The 13428-nt window shown below is 40.5% G+C and overlaps 1 protein-coding gene across 1 annotated transcript; it reads left to right on the plus strand.

Annotated features, from left to right (window-relative positions):
- Nucleotides 1–5791: 5791 nt before the first annotated feature.
- On the plus strand, nucleotides 5792–11678 carry LOC122138203 (C-C motif chemokine 28-like). The gene is made up of 3 exons (XM_042729201.1): nucleotides 5792–5864; nucleotides 11347–11467; nucleotides 11541–11678. Exons 1-3 carry the CDS (start codon nucleotides 5792–5794, stop codon nucleotides 11632–11634), a joined length of 288 nt encoding a protein of 95 aa, XP_042585135.1. The 3' UTR covers nucleotides 11635–11678.
- The last annotated feature ends 1750 nt before the right edge of the window (nucleotides 11679–13428 follow it).

The raw sequence follows: 13428 nt of genomic DNA on the forward strand, positions 1-13428 counted from the left end.
GCCCGCCCTGCAATACTCGTGCGCCCCTCTGGCCCCGAACTCGTTTACACTGCAGGTCTTGATGCCCAATTCTGATTTGTTGCCTATATCCGATTTTTCTGGCTGTCCGTTTACACGTTCTTTCAATTGTGACCAATATCCCATTCATGTGTTTACACTTGCTATAGCATCTGAAACATCGCGCATGCCTTGTTGTCATTTACCGCCTCCACATGTGCTTCCTCGTGAGAATACTGTGACTTGTGCTGAGTCACAGTGATCAATTAAAAATATATATACCTGTATATATTGGGGGAAATGAAATTCTCCATTAAAAGACCTTCAAAATGATTTATGATTTGTTGGTATCGGACAAAAAATGACTGAGTCACCCATTTGAAGTCGATATGTGAAGTCCTCCGTCTTTTCTTATTATTAAGTACTATATTCATCATCACAATACAGCTATTTTTTATTTTATCTTTGCTATTATAAATAAGAACAGATGCAAAAAAAAACAAAAAAAAAAAACAGTAGAACAAACAGCCTAGAAAGAAACAAATAATGCATTACCTTTATCCTTTTATATATCTAAACTAAAGCATTCATATACGTAAAACAATCAAATGTAAAAAATAACTTAAGTGTGTTCATTATAAATTAATAGATTATTAAAACTACAAAAGCAGTTCAATGAAGTGCAGCGAGTGATTCCTCTTTTTCTTTTATTGTGTTAGATTAACATTATGATAATGATACAGATGTCCTATACTGTAATGCACGGATCTAATATAATGTTACACATCGGGCGGGTATTCCAGAAAGCAGGTTATGTGACATACCCGGGTATGTTTAAGAGTAAGTAAGCGGATAACCTCAACTTTAGGTTCCAAAAACGGAGGTAACTTTCAGGGTATGTTGAGTAGTCATAGCCACTCACTCTCTGAACTTAACCTATATATATATATATATATATATATATATAGATATATATATATATATATATATATATATATATATTTGATATGTTAATAAGGAAGCGCTAATATAAGTAATAAATAAGGTAATATATTATTCTAATATGATTATTTCTTTTATTTATTATTCTAAGAGTTATGTGTATAAATTATAAAACACTATGACAAGGTAATGTTTAACTTATATATATTTATCTTATTTATTACGTTAACGTTTATCTCACACATGGAGTGGCATTTTCTATAATGTCTAAATTTTAAATCAAAATACATATCTGATATGACTTAATATATAATTAGCATAAAACAAACAATATAATTCACATTCTCAAGGATTAAAGATTAAATGGAAAAAAATAAAAAGGATTGCACAGCCATCAATTAGATGGTGATATGCACTAAGCATGTAAACAACTAATGAATAAAAGAAGAAGAAAGAAACAGCTTAGCGCGCTTTTTCTTAGCGTCGGTTTCTATAGTGACTCGTCGATTCGTCGCTCTGTTTGATAATGTCTTGAGTTTTAACCAGGAACATACTCTGAGTTGAATGAACTTACTCCCGGACGCGTTTTTGGAACCACATACCTCGAGTAAGCAAGGTTTGGGGTTAATCAACCGAGAGTTCAGGGTTTAGTTCTCGGTAAGTTAACCCTGCTTTCTGGAATGCACACCTGATCTGTCTGTTTACATGACAGTCGCATTGGCACATGTCTGATTTATATCCTACGGTGGCCTGGTAGTGCACAACACAAGGAAAATAAAAAAAAAAGCAAACATAAGCGACATTAAGCCACAACACAACGGAAATGCTGTGTTGACAGTTAAACACCAATATTTCCTGGAGACGCCACTAGAAATTCTCAAAGGATTAATATGTGTAATCCATTTTTAAATGAACAACGTGTTTTTATTGAATGTTTTGATATCCCGATAATCTTAATGTATCATTCATGAATCGAGCAGAAAATAAATCAATAATATTTTCAATTTGGACAGTTTATTGCTCTGACCATACCCCTTGGCTTGTACATGTCACTTTCACTTTCACGTGAATAGTAATGCTGTCTTATAACAGTCTAATGGCATGTTTGTTAAACATTATATAACTATTAAATATTCTCATAATTTTTTTAAATATAGTTTAATTTACAATGTAACAATTTAAAATGCACTGAGAAATAATTTCAAATGTATCTGAAATCAAATAAATTGTATCAAATCTAATTACTTCACAGATTGTTTTTAAAGGACTCCCTCCTACACTGTAGCAGACAGCACACTATCAGCACTGAGATTCAGTGCGTTCCTCCTGTACAGCGCGGACACAAAAACCTTAGAACCTGGACAGTAATCGAGAATTTATCAACATTCTTTATCTTATGACATAATTATTAAACTTTGATTTAATATATTACATTGTCCCATTGGTGTGCCTAGATATGTCATCCATTGTCCGGTGTGATGTGTTGTGGTCCTGTTTATCAAGAGAGGAAACTCGCTGCGAGTGGTTAATGGTTATGAGGTTGTCCAATATGGTTGTACTCAGGCTTGTTCACTATATCTTTCTCTTTCTTTCTACTGTATAACATGCCTTTTGATTAGCACTAGCAGAAAAATAAGACAAAAACACAATCATACTGAATATGGTTCCATTCATAATGTATGCAACATGTAGTGACTGGTGGAAAATGTTTATTTTTTTTAATGGTCAATTTACACTATACCTTTGTTTTTCATCTCAGGAGAATGTTTACAGTGATGTCACCAGGGATCTGCCTGACCTATCAGTCCTCCAAGTGGCAGAAGTGTATATATATAATATATATATATATATATATATATATATTATATATCTATATATAGTAAACATTACACAATCACAGTTATTAGTATTTGTATTCTACATTATTCCAATATACACTGTATCAAAGTTTCTAAAATTTATGTGTGGATATTTACATGTTTACATTACACTGGTGAGCAAGAAAAACCGTATTTAGAGTTATATATATTTACATTTACATAATATTTAATTTACATTTTATATTCTAGTCTGTACAAATATAAACCAAATGAATCCATCGCAATGGTTTTTGTAGGCCAGATCTTCTCTGTGGAAAGAGCTACTTGAAAGGTGGCCCATGAAGAGGGGGAACTCATTGAGTAGAGACTTCCAGAGACCTGAACACTTGTCAAATACTGAAGAGTAAAATATCCTATGACTATATGCACTTTACATCTGGCCACAAAATCCTATAAAATTAAAATAATGTACCAACAAATATTTCAACAAATAATTCTTTCCTCTGTCACAACATAGCAAACATCACTAACATATACAAAAATCATCAGGTATATTACAACCAGGGCATATGCCTATGGTGATGTAAGAGCATTTTGGGCAAATCTACCGTAGCTAGTGCGGCTCCGCGTCTCCTCGTGGTACTGTCCTTTGCTCGGACAGACACGAACCATTCGGAATGCAGGTTCAGTAACTCCTCCCAAAAAGTCCATTATATGGTTCGATCTAAACTCTCAAATCTATACCTGGATGAGACATGGTTTCCGAAAATACACACCCCAACAATGTAAAAAGTAGTGTTGCCTACACTGAACCTGAGGGATACTTTGTAAAATGTATAACATATTGACAAACAGGTAAAGAAAAAAAAAGAAGCTTATTCTCCCTCGTGTCATTCTAAACCGTTATGAATTTCTTCTGTGGGGTCAATCTAAATACTGGACTGACAGTAACATTAATTTACTACAACATTTTCTGTATGCCAATGAGAAAAGCAGGCCCATATGGTTTTACAACGACATATATTGGGTGAGTATATGATTGACAGCTTTATTTTTATTTTTGGGGTGAATCATCTATTAAATGGGGTCGTTGTGTTGTGAGCCTATCTTTGCGTTTTTTAATGTCGTTGAGTTGTGGCACTACTGGTCCACCGTAATATCCGATTTATTTCCACATATTGAATGAGGCCCTGAACCAATCTTGAAAAATCCGAATGCATGCGTTTTTTTTTTTTCCCCGTTTTTACACTGTTCATAGAACAGATCCGATCTGTGTCCATATGAGCAAAAAAATCGGAATTGGGTCACACTTTACTGGCAGTGTAAACGAGAACCACTGCTTTTAACCCAGAGTGTGTGAGCAGAGTGGAGCGGCAACAAAGTTCTCCTCCGCGCTCCGCTCCGCGCGCACTGATACCAGAAACACCGCTCCACCTTGCGGCTGAAGTATTTCAGTAGCTATATTTGAAATGGTATGTTCATAACGTAGCCATCTTAACATAAAAAGAAATAAATAAAATAACAGGGAGAGTTTTGAAATGCCGTAAGCTATTGTGTGCAAACTTTTTTTCCTACCACATGCCAAGCTAATAACATGGTTGTCAGCGTTAAAAAGGTATAATTGCTGCTTTCTGCTGTGCAAATTTCGTTTGTGATGAAAATAACAGTTTACATTTTCGTCAGTTATTTTATCTACAGATCGATGCATTTCTTACAGATTTCTTCTCATTCAGGAAACCAGATACAGATGAAGTGTAAGATTCCATTTGTTTGAATGCATTATTGCGAAAGCGATTGGGTGTGAATGTCTGCTGTACCTGCTTAAATCATGATTTAACCCGAAAATATTCAGTAAAGGAACAAACTCCTTGAGAACTAGCCTGTAACTTCATTATAACCTTCTGATCTGAGAGATCCATCTGTATCAAGCTATAGCTAAATATCTTTAACATATGAATTCTTGCTAAATATGCAGTTATATTACGGGCTGTTGGCATGAATTGTACTCGTGGTGGAGCGCTCTTGGAGCGAGAGAAAACCACGACGCTCCGCTCCGCTCCGCTCCGCTCACATACTCTGATTTAATCACTGTAAAACCTGGAAACCGATGGCATTCAGATGATTTACCACAGATTACAGAAAACCAGAGGAAGGAGTTGCATACAAAACAAAAGGAAAGTGACAGAAGTACATGAAAGACTTAAAGCCAAACACGTGCCACATGTTTCATTTTGACAAGATATTACAACAACAATAATGAAAATAATGATGATGATGATATAAATAATACAAATAAAAATATGATAAATGTTACTACAGACCAAAAAAAAAATAAAATAATAATATATATATATATTAAATGTAATGTATATATAATATATATATAGACATTTTTAAAAATATAATTTTTTTAATATTATATTATATTATATTATATTATATTATATTATATTATATTATATTATATTATATATAGTTCTTGTATATTATTTTAAAATGGTTGGAATAGTGGACACAATCTTTACTCAAAAACTGCACGTAAACCCCAATTAATTCACCAATTAGAATGTTTTAATTCTTAATAGTTAACGTTTTTCAAAAGTCGTTGTGTAATATATATAAGTAAAAAAAAAAAACACAATTGCAAGATGTAAACTCAGAAACTCAATTAAACCATATATAATATATCAGTAGCATTGATGCCTTTATGAGACTGATTTTTTTTGCACTGAATATTATTTTAATATTCTAATAAGTGGGATCTCTAGTTAGGTCAAGGATGAAACTCCTGTAACAATATCAAGAAAAAGAAAGTAAAACAGACAAGCTTGAACATCCAATGTAATTACAGAACACACCCAGTGGCACGCATCTGACTGAGAAAGTAAACACAAATCAACACACACCTGACATTCACCTGGAATTTTTTTTTGGTGTGATTGCTGATGAGTCCGGGCAGCAGCGGCGGTGAGGGCGGGAACGGGCTTTAAATGAGCTCTTCTCTATTCATTCACACTCAATGCTGTTCAACCATGGAGCTCAAAACAACGTCCTGTGTGCTGCTGCTCATCTGCGTCACCATCATCATCCTCACCAGCACTGAAGGTCAGAATCAGCTAAATCTCACGTTTACCACTTTATGTTGTTGATGCAAATTGCAAAATTTAATATTGACTTTTATTAATGTTTAGGTTAGTGCAATTTTGGGTTATGCATTTGCTGCTTTTACCCAAAGTCAGTCGCATTTATTTTTATAATGCTTCATACGATACAGATTTTGTTCTTCAGTAGCTCTAAAAAAACAAGTATTGTTATTTGGATCAATTCGGTTCAGTGTCGATTACATTAATACAATGTGCACATTTGGATTAAAGCTTGTGACCATTGCTTAATTTTGTAAATATATAATTGCTGGATCCAAAAATTTAAAATTAGCAATTAAAAGGCGCTGTGACCAACGCTGAAGTTTTCCCGGAACATTCCATGACGTCACTAAACGGTGATGCCACACTTATAATGAACAGAACAACGTTCCCAAGGTTGCTGCATTAATCTAACTAAGCCAGAGCTTCAAACCCTGGGCCAAAAATGGGTAGTTTTTCGGGGGGGTTTAAAAGTAAAATTCATCATATAGGTAAAAATATGCGAAAAATATCTGACTTAAGTAACATTTTAATTAAACTTTATTTTACAAAATCACAAATGTTTCTGGTTGTTATTTTGAGTGTGCAAAAATAAAAAAGTAAACACTTTGTGCTTTCAAATTATTCTTACTCACATCTGTATGACCAAAAATGATGTATTTTATGTTTTCAGCTGTCAGCGATCACACACACACACACACACCACACACACACACACACACACACACACACACACACACCACACACCACACCACACACACCACACCACATATTCGCACTCAAACTTGACATCGCTGTCTGTTCATTGTATCAAAATACAATACAGTCAACCAAAAAATATAAGGTTGTTTTTAAAATAGTCCATGATATAACTGGTTCACTTTGTCTATTTGTCTATATATGAAGTACAAAACCTCTACATTATAAATAATAGTTTCATTAAAATATTTTTGGATTTGTGCCAATGAGAGGTACATGAGCCCAATTAATGCCTGGTACCTCGGCAATGCATACCAGCTTTTCGCTTTTGGAGCCGAGCGACAACATCATTCTGCTGCCATCCAGTATCTTCCAGTGAGCTACGAGTTCCATCACGCTCTTGGAAGATTCTGGTGTTGTCGGTACAGTGCTGTCAGCGGTGGTCATTCTGTGTCGAGCGGTAGCGGGTCAGGAGGAGGGGCGCACTTCAGCTGCACTACCCCCCTGTTGTGCTGCAAGCGCAAGCCAATTCCCCCTTGTGCACCTCAGGGCACTGCGAAAGAGCATTTGACACTACAATAGCCTATTTCTCTACAAAGAACTTCACGGGTGCGTCTTTATAAAAGACGATGGATAGTCTTTATAAGGATGCCATTTCACACCCGTGCGTTTCTGGATGTGGTTGTTAACTGGCTCCGGTTGATGGTCACGATCAGTTGCTTTCTCGTGTCTGGGCATTAAACACGCTGAGGTGGCTTTCGTGGATGACTCATGTTCCACTGCGGGAAGATGACCATCCCGGAACTGTGGACCAGGCGTCGCTACCTCCAGAGGGGCAGATTTCCGTTGCCTCTGCCGTGATTTAAGGCTCGTCCTGGCGGCTGCCAGACAAGAAATACTTTCGGCAGTAGCACGGGAGGTCTGAGGGTTACAGGGTGGTGGCAAAACCCTCAGGGAACCAACCCTCAGGGGCCCACCACTCCTCCAGCACCTCTGATCCAGTTGGGCAGCCCATGGAACACCGCTGGGCCCTCTTCAAAGAAGCGTACCAGCGGTGCCCCTCTCGATGACCGGATGTCGATCACTGCATCGAAGGGTAAAGCTGTCTGAGGAAGATTCGGATGTGCTGCCCACCCTCTGGGGACGGTGGCAATGCCTGAATCAGATCCAGAAGAGAGGCAGCTATGCTTTTCCCCAGGCCGCCGAGAAGGTAGGGCTTGAGCGGAAAACCTCCACAGTGTCTCAAACCTTCCAAGCTGGACGACTGTTTTTTTTTTTTCGGGGTGCCCGCACTGGTTCTTAGCGCCCTGCCCCAGTGCCTTTCTTCCCGGAAGTGCATGAGGAGCTCACCAAAGTCTTGGACAGCACCTTTTACTGCCAGAAACCGGCCTGCTGGGTCCTCCTCCCTCAACACCCTTGATGGTGTTTTAGTGCCAGAAACCGGCCTGCTGGGTCCTCCTCCCTCACCACCCTCGCATTTTGTGTCCTAAGTCCGCCTCCTCCTGGCGGGGAGACCCGTCGCTCCCTTTCCGGGCCTGTAGGCATTCGTCTGGTCTAACCGGCAGTGCCTATACAGCTTGAGGGGAAGCTGCTTCCCACCCTTACACACTATGGCATTACCGCAGGTGCACCAGGCCAAGGCACTGAAGGAGCCTGCACGAGGGTGGTCATGATCTGAAAGAAACTCGGAAACCGCCACTGACCTTGTGCTCTGAGCAATGAAGGTCACCGCGAGTTCTCTGGGTCATGCGATGTCCATGATTGTGGTTCCAGTCCAAATGCCATCTCTGGCTGTGTCTGGCTGATATGAGGGACACTGGCAAGGTACGGTCCCTGTGGGTCCCAGACCAGCCTCTTTTGGCGATGCGGTCGAGGGGCTTTGGCCAGCAGTTCATCGGCTGCACAGAAGCCGACATCCGACATCCTGCTCCGGCGGGCAACTGCTGCCCCTCCACCCTCCGCTGGCCACTGCGCCCCAGTCCTGCTCCATCGCCGAGGGCGGCCCCCCTGTGTCTGCTCCCGGCGCAGCATCAGCAGCATCCTCCAGCCAAGCAGTATCGTGGAGCCGTGCGTAAGCATTCAGGCCCCGCCTTGTCCAGGCCCCAGTCAAACCTGGCGGCAGGCAGAAGAGCAAGCAGCCCTGAGACAGGTGACCCAGAGATGGAGGGATCTGCTCTTCAGGAGATTGTGAAGGCACCACTCCTTTTTTTGCCTTGTGACAAAAGAGCAGTTTTCACTATCTCTGGTTCCCAGGAGGGCACGGAGGAGTTGCGGACGGAATAAAACCGGACCTCACTCATCCTCCTTCTTCGCCAGCCGGCAGCAGTCCCCTGTCTCCCCGTGTTTTCACGAAAGTCGCAGAGCTGGATCTTGTTCCCCTAATAGAGCAGGTGTTCGCATCCTCAACTATCTAGATGATTGGCTTATACTAGCACAGTCTCGGGATCAGTTGATTGCGAGGACAGGGACCTGGTGCTCCAGCACCTCAGCCTGTTGGGTCTTCAGGTCAACTGGGAAAAGAGCAAACTCTTCCTCATGCAGAGGATCTCTTTTCTTGGTATGGAGTTGGATTTGGTCGAACAGACAGCACGCCTCACAGAGGAACATGCACAGTCAGTGTTGACTTGATTCATTCAAGGGGAGGATGGCGGCCCCACAGAAACTATTTCAGAGGCTTCTGGGGAATATGGCAGCTGCAGCGGCACTTACATTGCTAGGGCTATTGCATATGAGACCGATTCAGCAGTGGCTTCACGGCCAAGTCCCGAGGTGGGTGTGAAAGCACAGCACTCGGGCAGGGGCCAAGTTACACCGGCCTGTCACTAAAACCTTCACCCCCGTGGTCAGACCTTATGTTTCTTTGGGCAGGAGTGCCCCTGGAACAGGTTCTCTGGTCTACACAGATGCCTCCACCATTCGGCTGGGGGGCCACATACAATGAGCATGCAGTGTCGGGGGTATGGACAGGCTCCCATCTGCACTGGCATATCAATTGCCTAGAATTGTTAGCGGTACACCTTGCCTTGAACCATCTTAAAGGGGCGCTTACGAGGCAAGCACCTGCTGGTCCGAACGGACGCTACAGTGACCGTTGCATACATCAACCGGCAAGGGTGGTCTGCGCTATGTACTTCTCCCGTCGCATGTATCAACTTGTCCACCCACCTCCTTCTTTGGAGTTGGAAGGTTTCTGAGGTCGCTTCGTGCCATTCACATTCCAGGTCTGCTCAAACCGTTCAGGCCAACAAGCGCTGTCTCGAGCTATGCTCCTGGGAGAGTGGCAACTCCATCCCTGTACGATCCAGCTGATTTGGAGATGTTTCGGAGCTGGCTCAGGTAGACCTGTTTTGACCTCTCCAGAGACCTCTCACTGCCAGTTGTTCTACGCACTGGCACACAGTTGGCCGCGGGGTCTGCGCAAGTATGCATTTCCCCCAGTGAGCTTTCTCGCACAGACACTGTGCGAGGTCAGGGAGGACGAGGAGCAGGTCTTGCTTGTGGCGCCGTATTGGCCCACTTGGACCTGGTTCCCCAAACTGGTGCTCCCTCGCGCCCTATGGCACCTGTATCCAGACCTCTGGAAACTTCATGTCTGGTCCCTGGACCGGGAACGGGAAGGTTCTAGGTAATCTTCCCCAAGAGGTAGTGGACACCATCACTTCAGCGAGAGCACCGTCTACGAGACATGCTTACACCTTGAAGTGGAACCTGTTCATCGAGTGGTGTTCTGTTCGTCGAGAAGACCCCCAGAGATGCCCGATCAGGGTCAAGCTTTCCTTTTTTTAGCAAGGGCTGGGGCGAAGGCTGTCTCCCCCCACCCTTAAAGTCCAGGTACCATGACCCCATAGAAGGGAAGTCGGTGGGTAAGAATGACCTGGTCATCAGATTCCTTAGAGGGGTCAGGAGGTTGAATCCTTCCCGCCCCCCACCTCCATACCCTCTTGGGGCCTGTCTCTAGTGCTTAAATCACTACAGCAGGGCCCATTTGAGCCTTTGCACTCAGTCGAGCTAAAGTTTTTGTCATTGAAAACTCTGCTCGTGCTTGCATTGTCCTCCATTAAGAGGACCCGCACACATTTTTGGTTGACGTTTTGTGCCTAGAGATTGGGCCGGCTGACTCCCAAGTAATCCTGAGGCCCCGGCCTGTCTAAGGTTCCTACTACTCCCTTCAGGGATCAGGTGGTGAACCTGCAAGTGCTGCCCCCGGAGGAGCTAGCTTTGCTCTGTCCCGTCTGAGCCCTGAGATGCTACGTATACCGGACACAAAGCTTAAGGACCTGAGACCAGCTCTTTGTCTGTTACGGAGGCCGGCAGAAGGGGAATGCATGAACTCAATTCAGTCATTTTTAAAAAGCATAATGAGAGATTTAGTAGCATACAAGCAATTTTTTAAAAAGGCCGGTCATTTTTTACCAGAAATGGCAGATTAGCACATAGTAAAGCTCATGCATTCCCTGGGATTAGAACCCTTGCTACAGCAGTATGATCCTGTAAGTAAAGTCATGTGTTTGATTGCCAGAGACCCACATACCTATAAAGCAGCTTGAATAGATGGTGAGTCAATGTGTGACAGCAAGACATTGTCATGACACGCACCACTCTGCTTTATGGAACATCAAGCATGCCCTCTATATAAATGAAACTTGTCTGTCTCTGTCCTTCTTTCCATCCTACAGGAAGTGTGTTTGCTTTTGTTAGGAGAAGATTTAACTTTCATTCAATGGCAAATGTTGCTTTTGTTCCAGTGGATGCCATTCCCAGTTGTTGTCTGAGAGTTTCAAAGTACATCCGTCGGGAAGACCTCCATTCGGTCTCCAAATATGAGATCCAGCATAAATCTGGTGTCTGTGAAATCGATGCAGTGGTGTGAGTGTTTAACACACAAACATACACAAATCAGTCCTGTGCTCCTGCATTAACTGTGTTTACTGCTCTACAGATTACACATCAGAAAGAAACTGATCTGTGCTGATCTCAGAGTCTTGCCGCGCTTGAAGAGACTCAAGAAGAATCACAAACCCAAACGGGCTTAAGCGAAGAATAAACATCATCATCTGTCTTATAATGCATGAATCTATCAGCATTTTCAGTACTTTTTGATTGCATGTTTTAAAAGTCCTTTTTAAAAATTTTTTTACCACAATATACTGTATATATTCTTTGTATTGCTCTGCTTTTTAATACAATAAAACGCCGTTTGTTTTTTTTCTTAGTTTTGGCTCTATGTTGGTTTATTTTCCACATGAACCCAAACAAATAAATGTATGATGTAAAAGAAACTAATATGAGTTAGCAAATGAAAAGAAAAATGTAACAATGAAAAACTTGAAATAAATATAGTATATATATATAGTATATATATATAGATATAATATAATATATATAATTTTCATATATATATGATTTTATCTTTTGAGTAGAGCATTAGACGTTTTATAGACGTTATATTCTGAACACTTTTCAGATACTATATTCAAGTCTTATTTTTACACACTAGTCTGCTTTGGCCAGAGATATAGAGCGAGACACCTGATCACGTTCTCACTGATTAATTAATGTAATTAATGCCATAGTTTCAACTCTTGCGTCATCAGAACAGGGTGTTCAACGCACCACCGTTTCCATTTAAAAAAACGTTTTTCACCGTTCTGTCGGGGCTGAACGCCTAATAAGTAAATGAATACAGCTGGAAGCACCTTCTTTATTTATTAAAATATTCCTGTAATGGAGAAACTGAGCTTTTCATGAGCTGCAAGCATATCTGCAGAACTGAAAAAAACAATTAACTATAGCCTACTACTTCCATTTAACACATTTATTAAAAATCCTATTTTTATGTCCCTATATTTGTTTTGTTCACACTTTGTATAGCATACTGATGGAAGAAGAGCTGTGATGAAAATGGGGTCCAAAAGTATGAGACTACTTGTGAAAGATTTTCTTTTCATTTTTAAATTAATTTTTTAATGAATTCATGCATTAAATGTTATATTAAAGGGTTAATTCACCCGAAATTGAAAATTCATTCACGATTTACTCAGAGGTTTGGAACGACATGAGGATGGATGAGTAACCAAGATTGTAATTTTTGGGTCAACCATCCCTGGTGAGTAATTTATGTGGAAAGATGAAAAAGAACTGAAAAACGAACGAAGTGTGTCTCGGTTTAATGACAGTGTCTGCACCAAGAGTCACATGATCGAAAAGTTAGTCATCTAGTTTTTTTTTCTCAATAATTAAAGTATACTGATTACACCTTGTCTGTATTTTTTTCTTCCGTGTTTTGTTCATTTTATGTTTTGTTGTTGTTATTCTGTCTTATACATGCTTTAAACTGTACGACATTGCTTTATATCTGCCTTTATATCTACTTTTGGTCTTGTAGCCTTCTTATATGTGATGAACTAAATAATAATAATAAAAAAAAACACTTTCTATTGCTAGTTGGTAAAACTAGTTCTTAAGAACATATACATAGCCTATGGACCCAGAATTTTCAAAAACATTTTCAATTACTTTTTTATCCCTTTGTTGGACTTCTACACTGTTGTTGGTGTTGACGCTTGTTCAGAATCGCTCAATGAACTCGTTCCCTAGACCCTAGCTATATAGTGAACACTACATGCTGCGTAGTGCAGGAGGGCATAGCGTTGATTTCTCGGCATTGGGCGCTCTCTAGTGGCGGATTCAGACCGAACTAATACAGCAAACACTGTAGCACAGGTATATTTGTAGCAATAACCAACAATACATTGTATGGGTCAAAATTATACATTTCTCTTTTATGCCAAAAATCATTATGATATTAAGTAAAGATCATGTTCCAT

This window comes from Cyprinus carpio, chromosome B8 (assembly GCF_018340385.1).
Source record: "Cyprinus carpio isolate SPL01 chromosome B8, ASM1834038v1, whole genome shotgun sequence".
Lineage (NCBI taxonomy): Eukaryota > Metazoa > Chordata > Actinopteri > Cypriniformes > Cyprinidae > Cyprinus > Cyprinus carpio.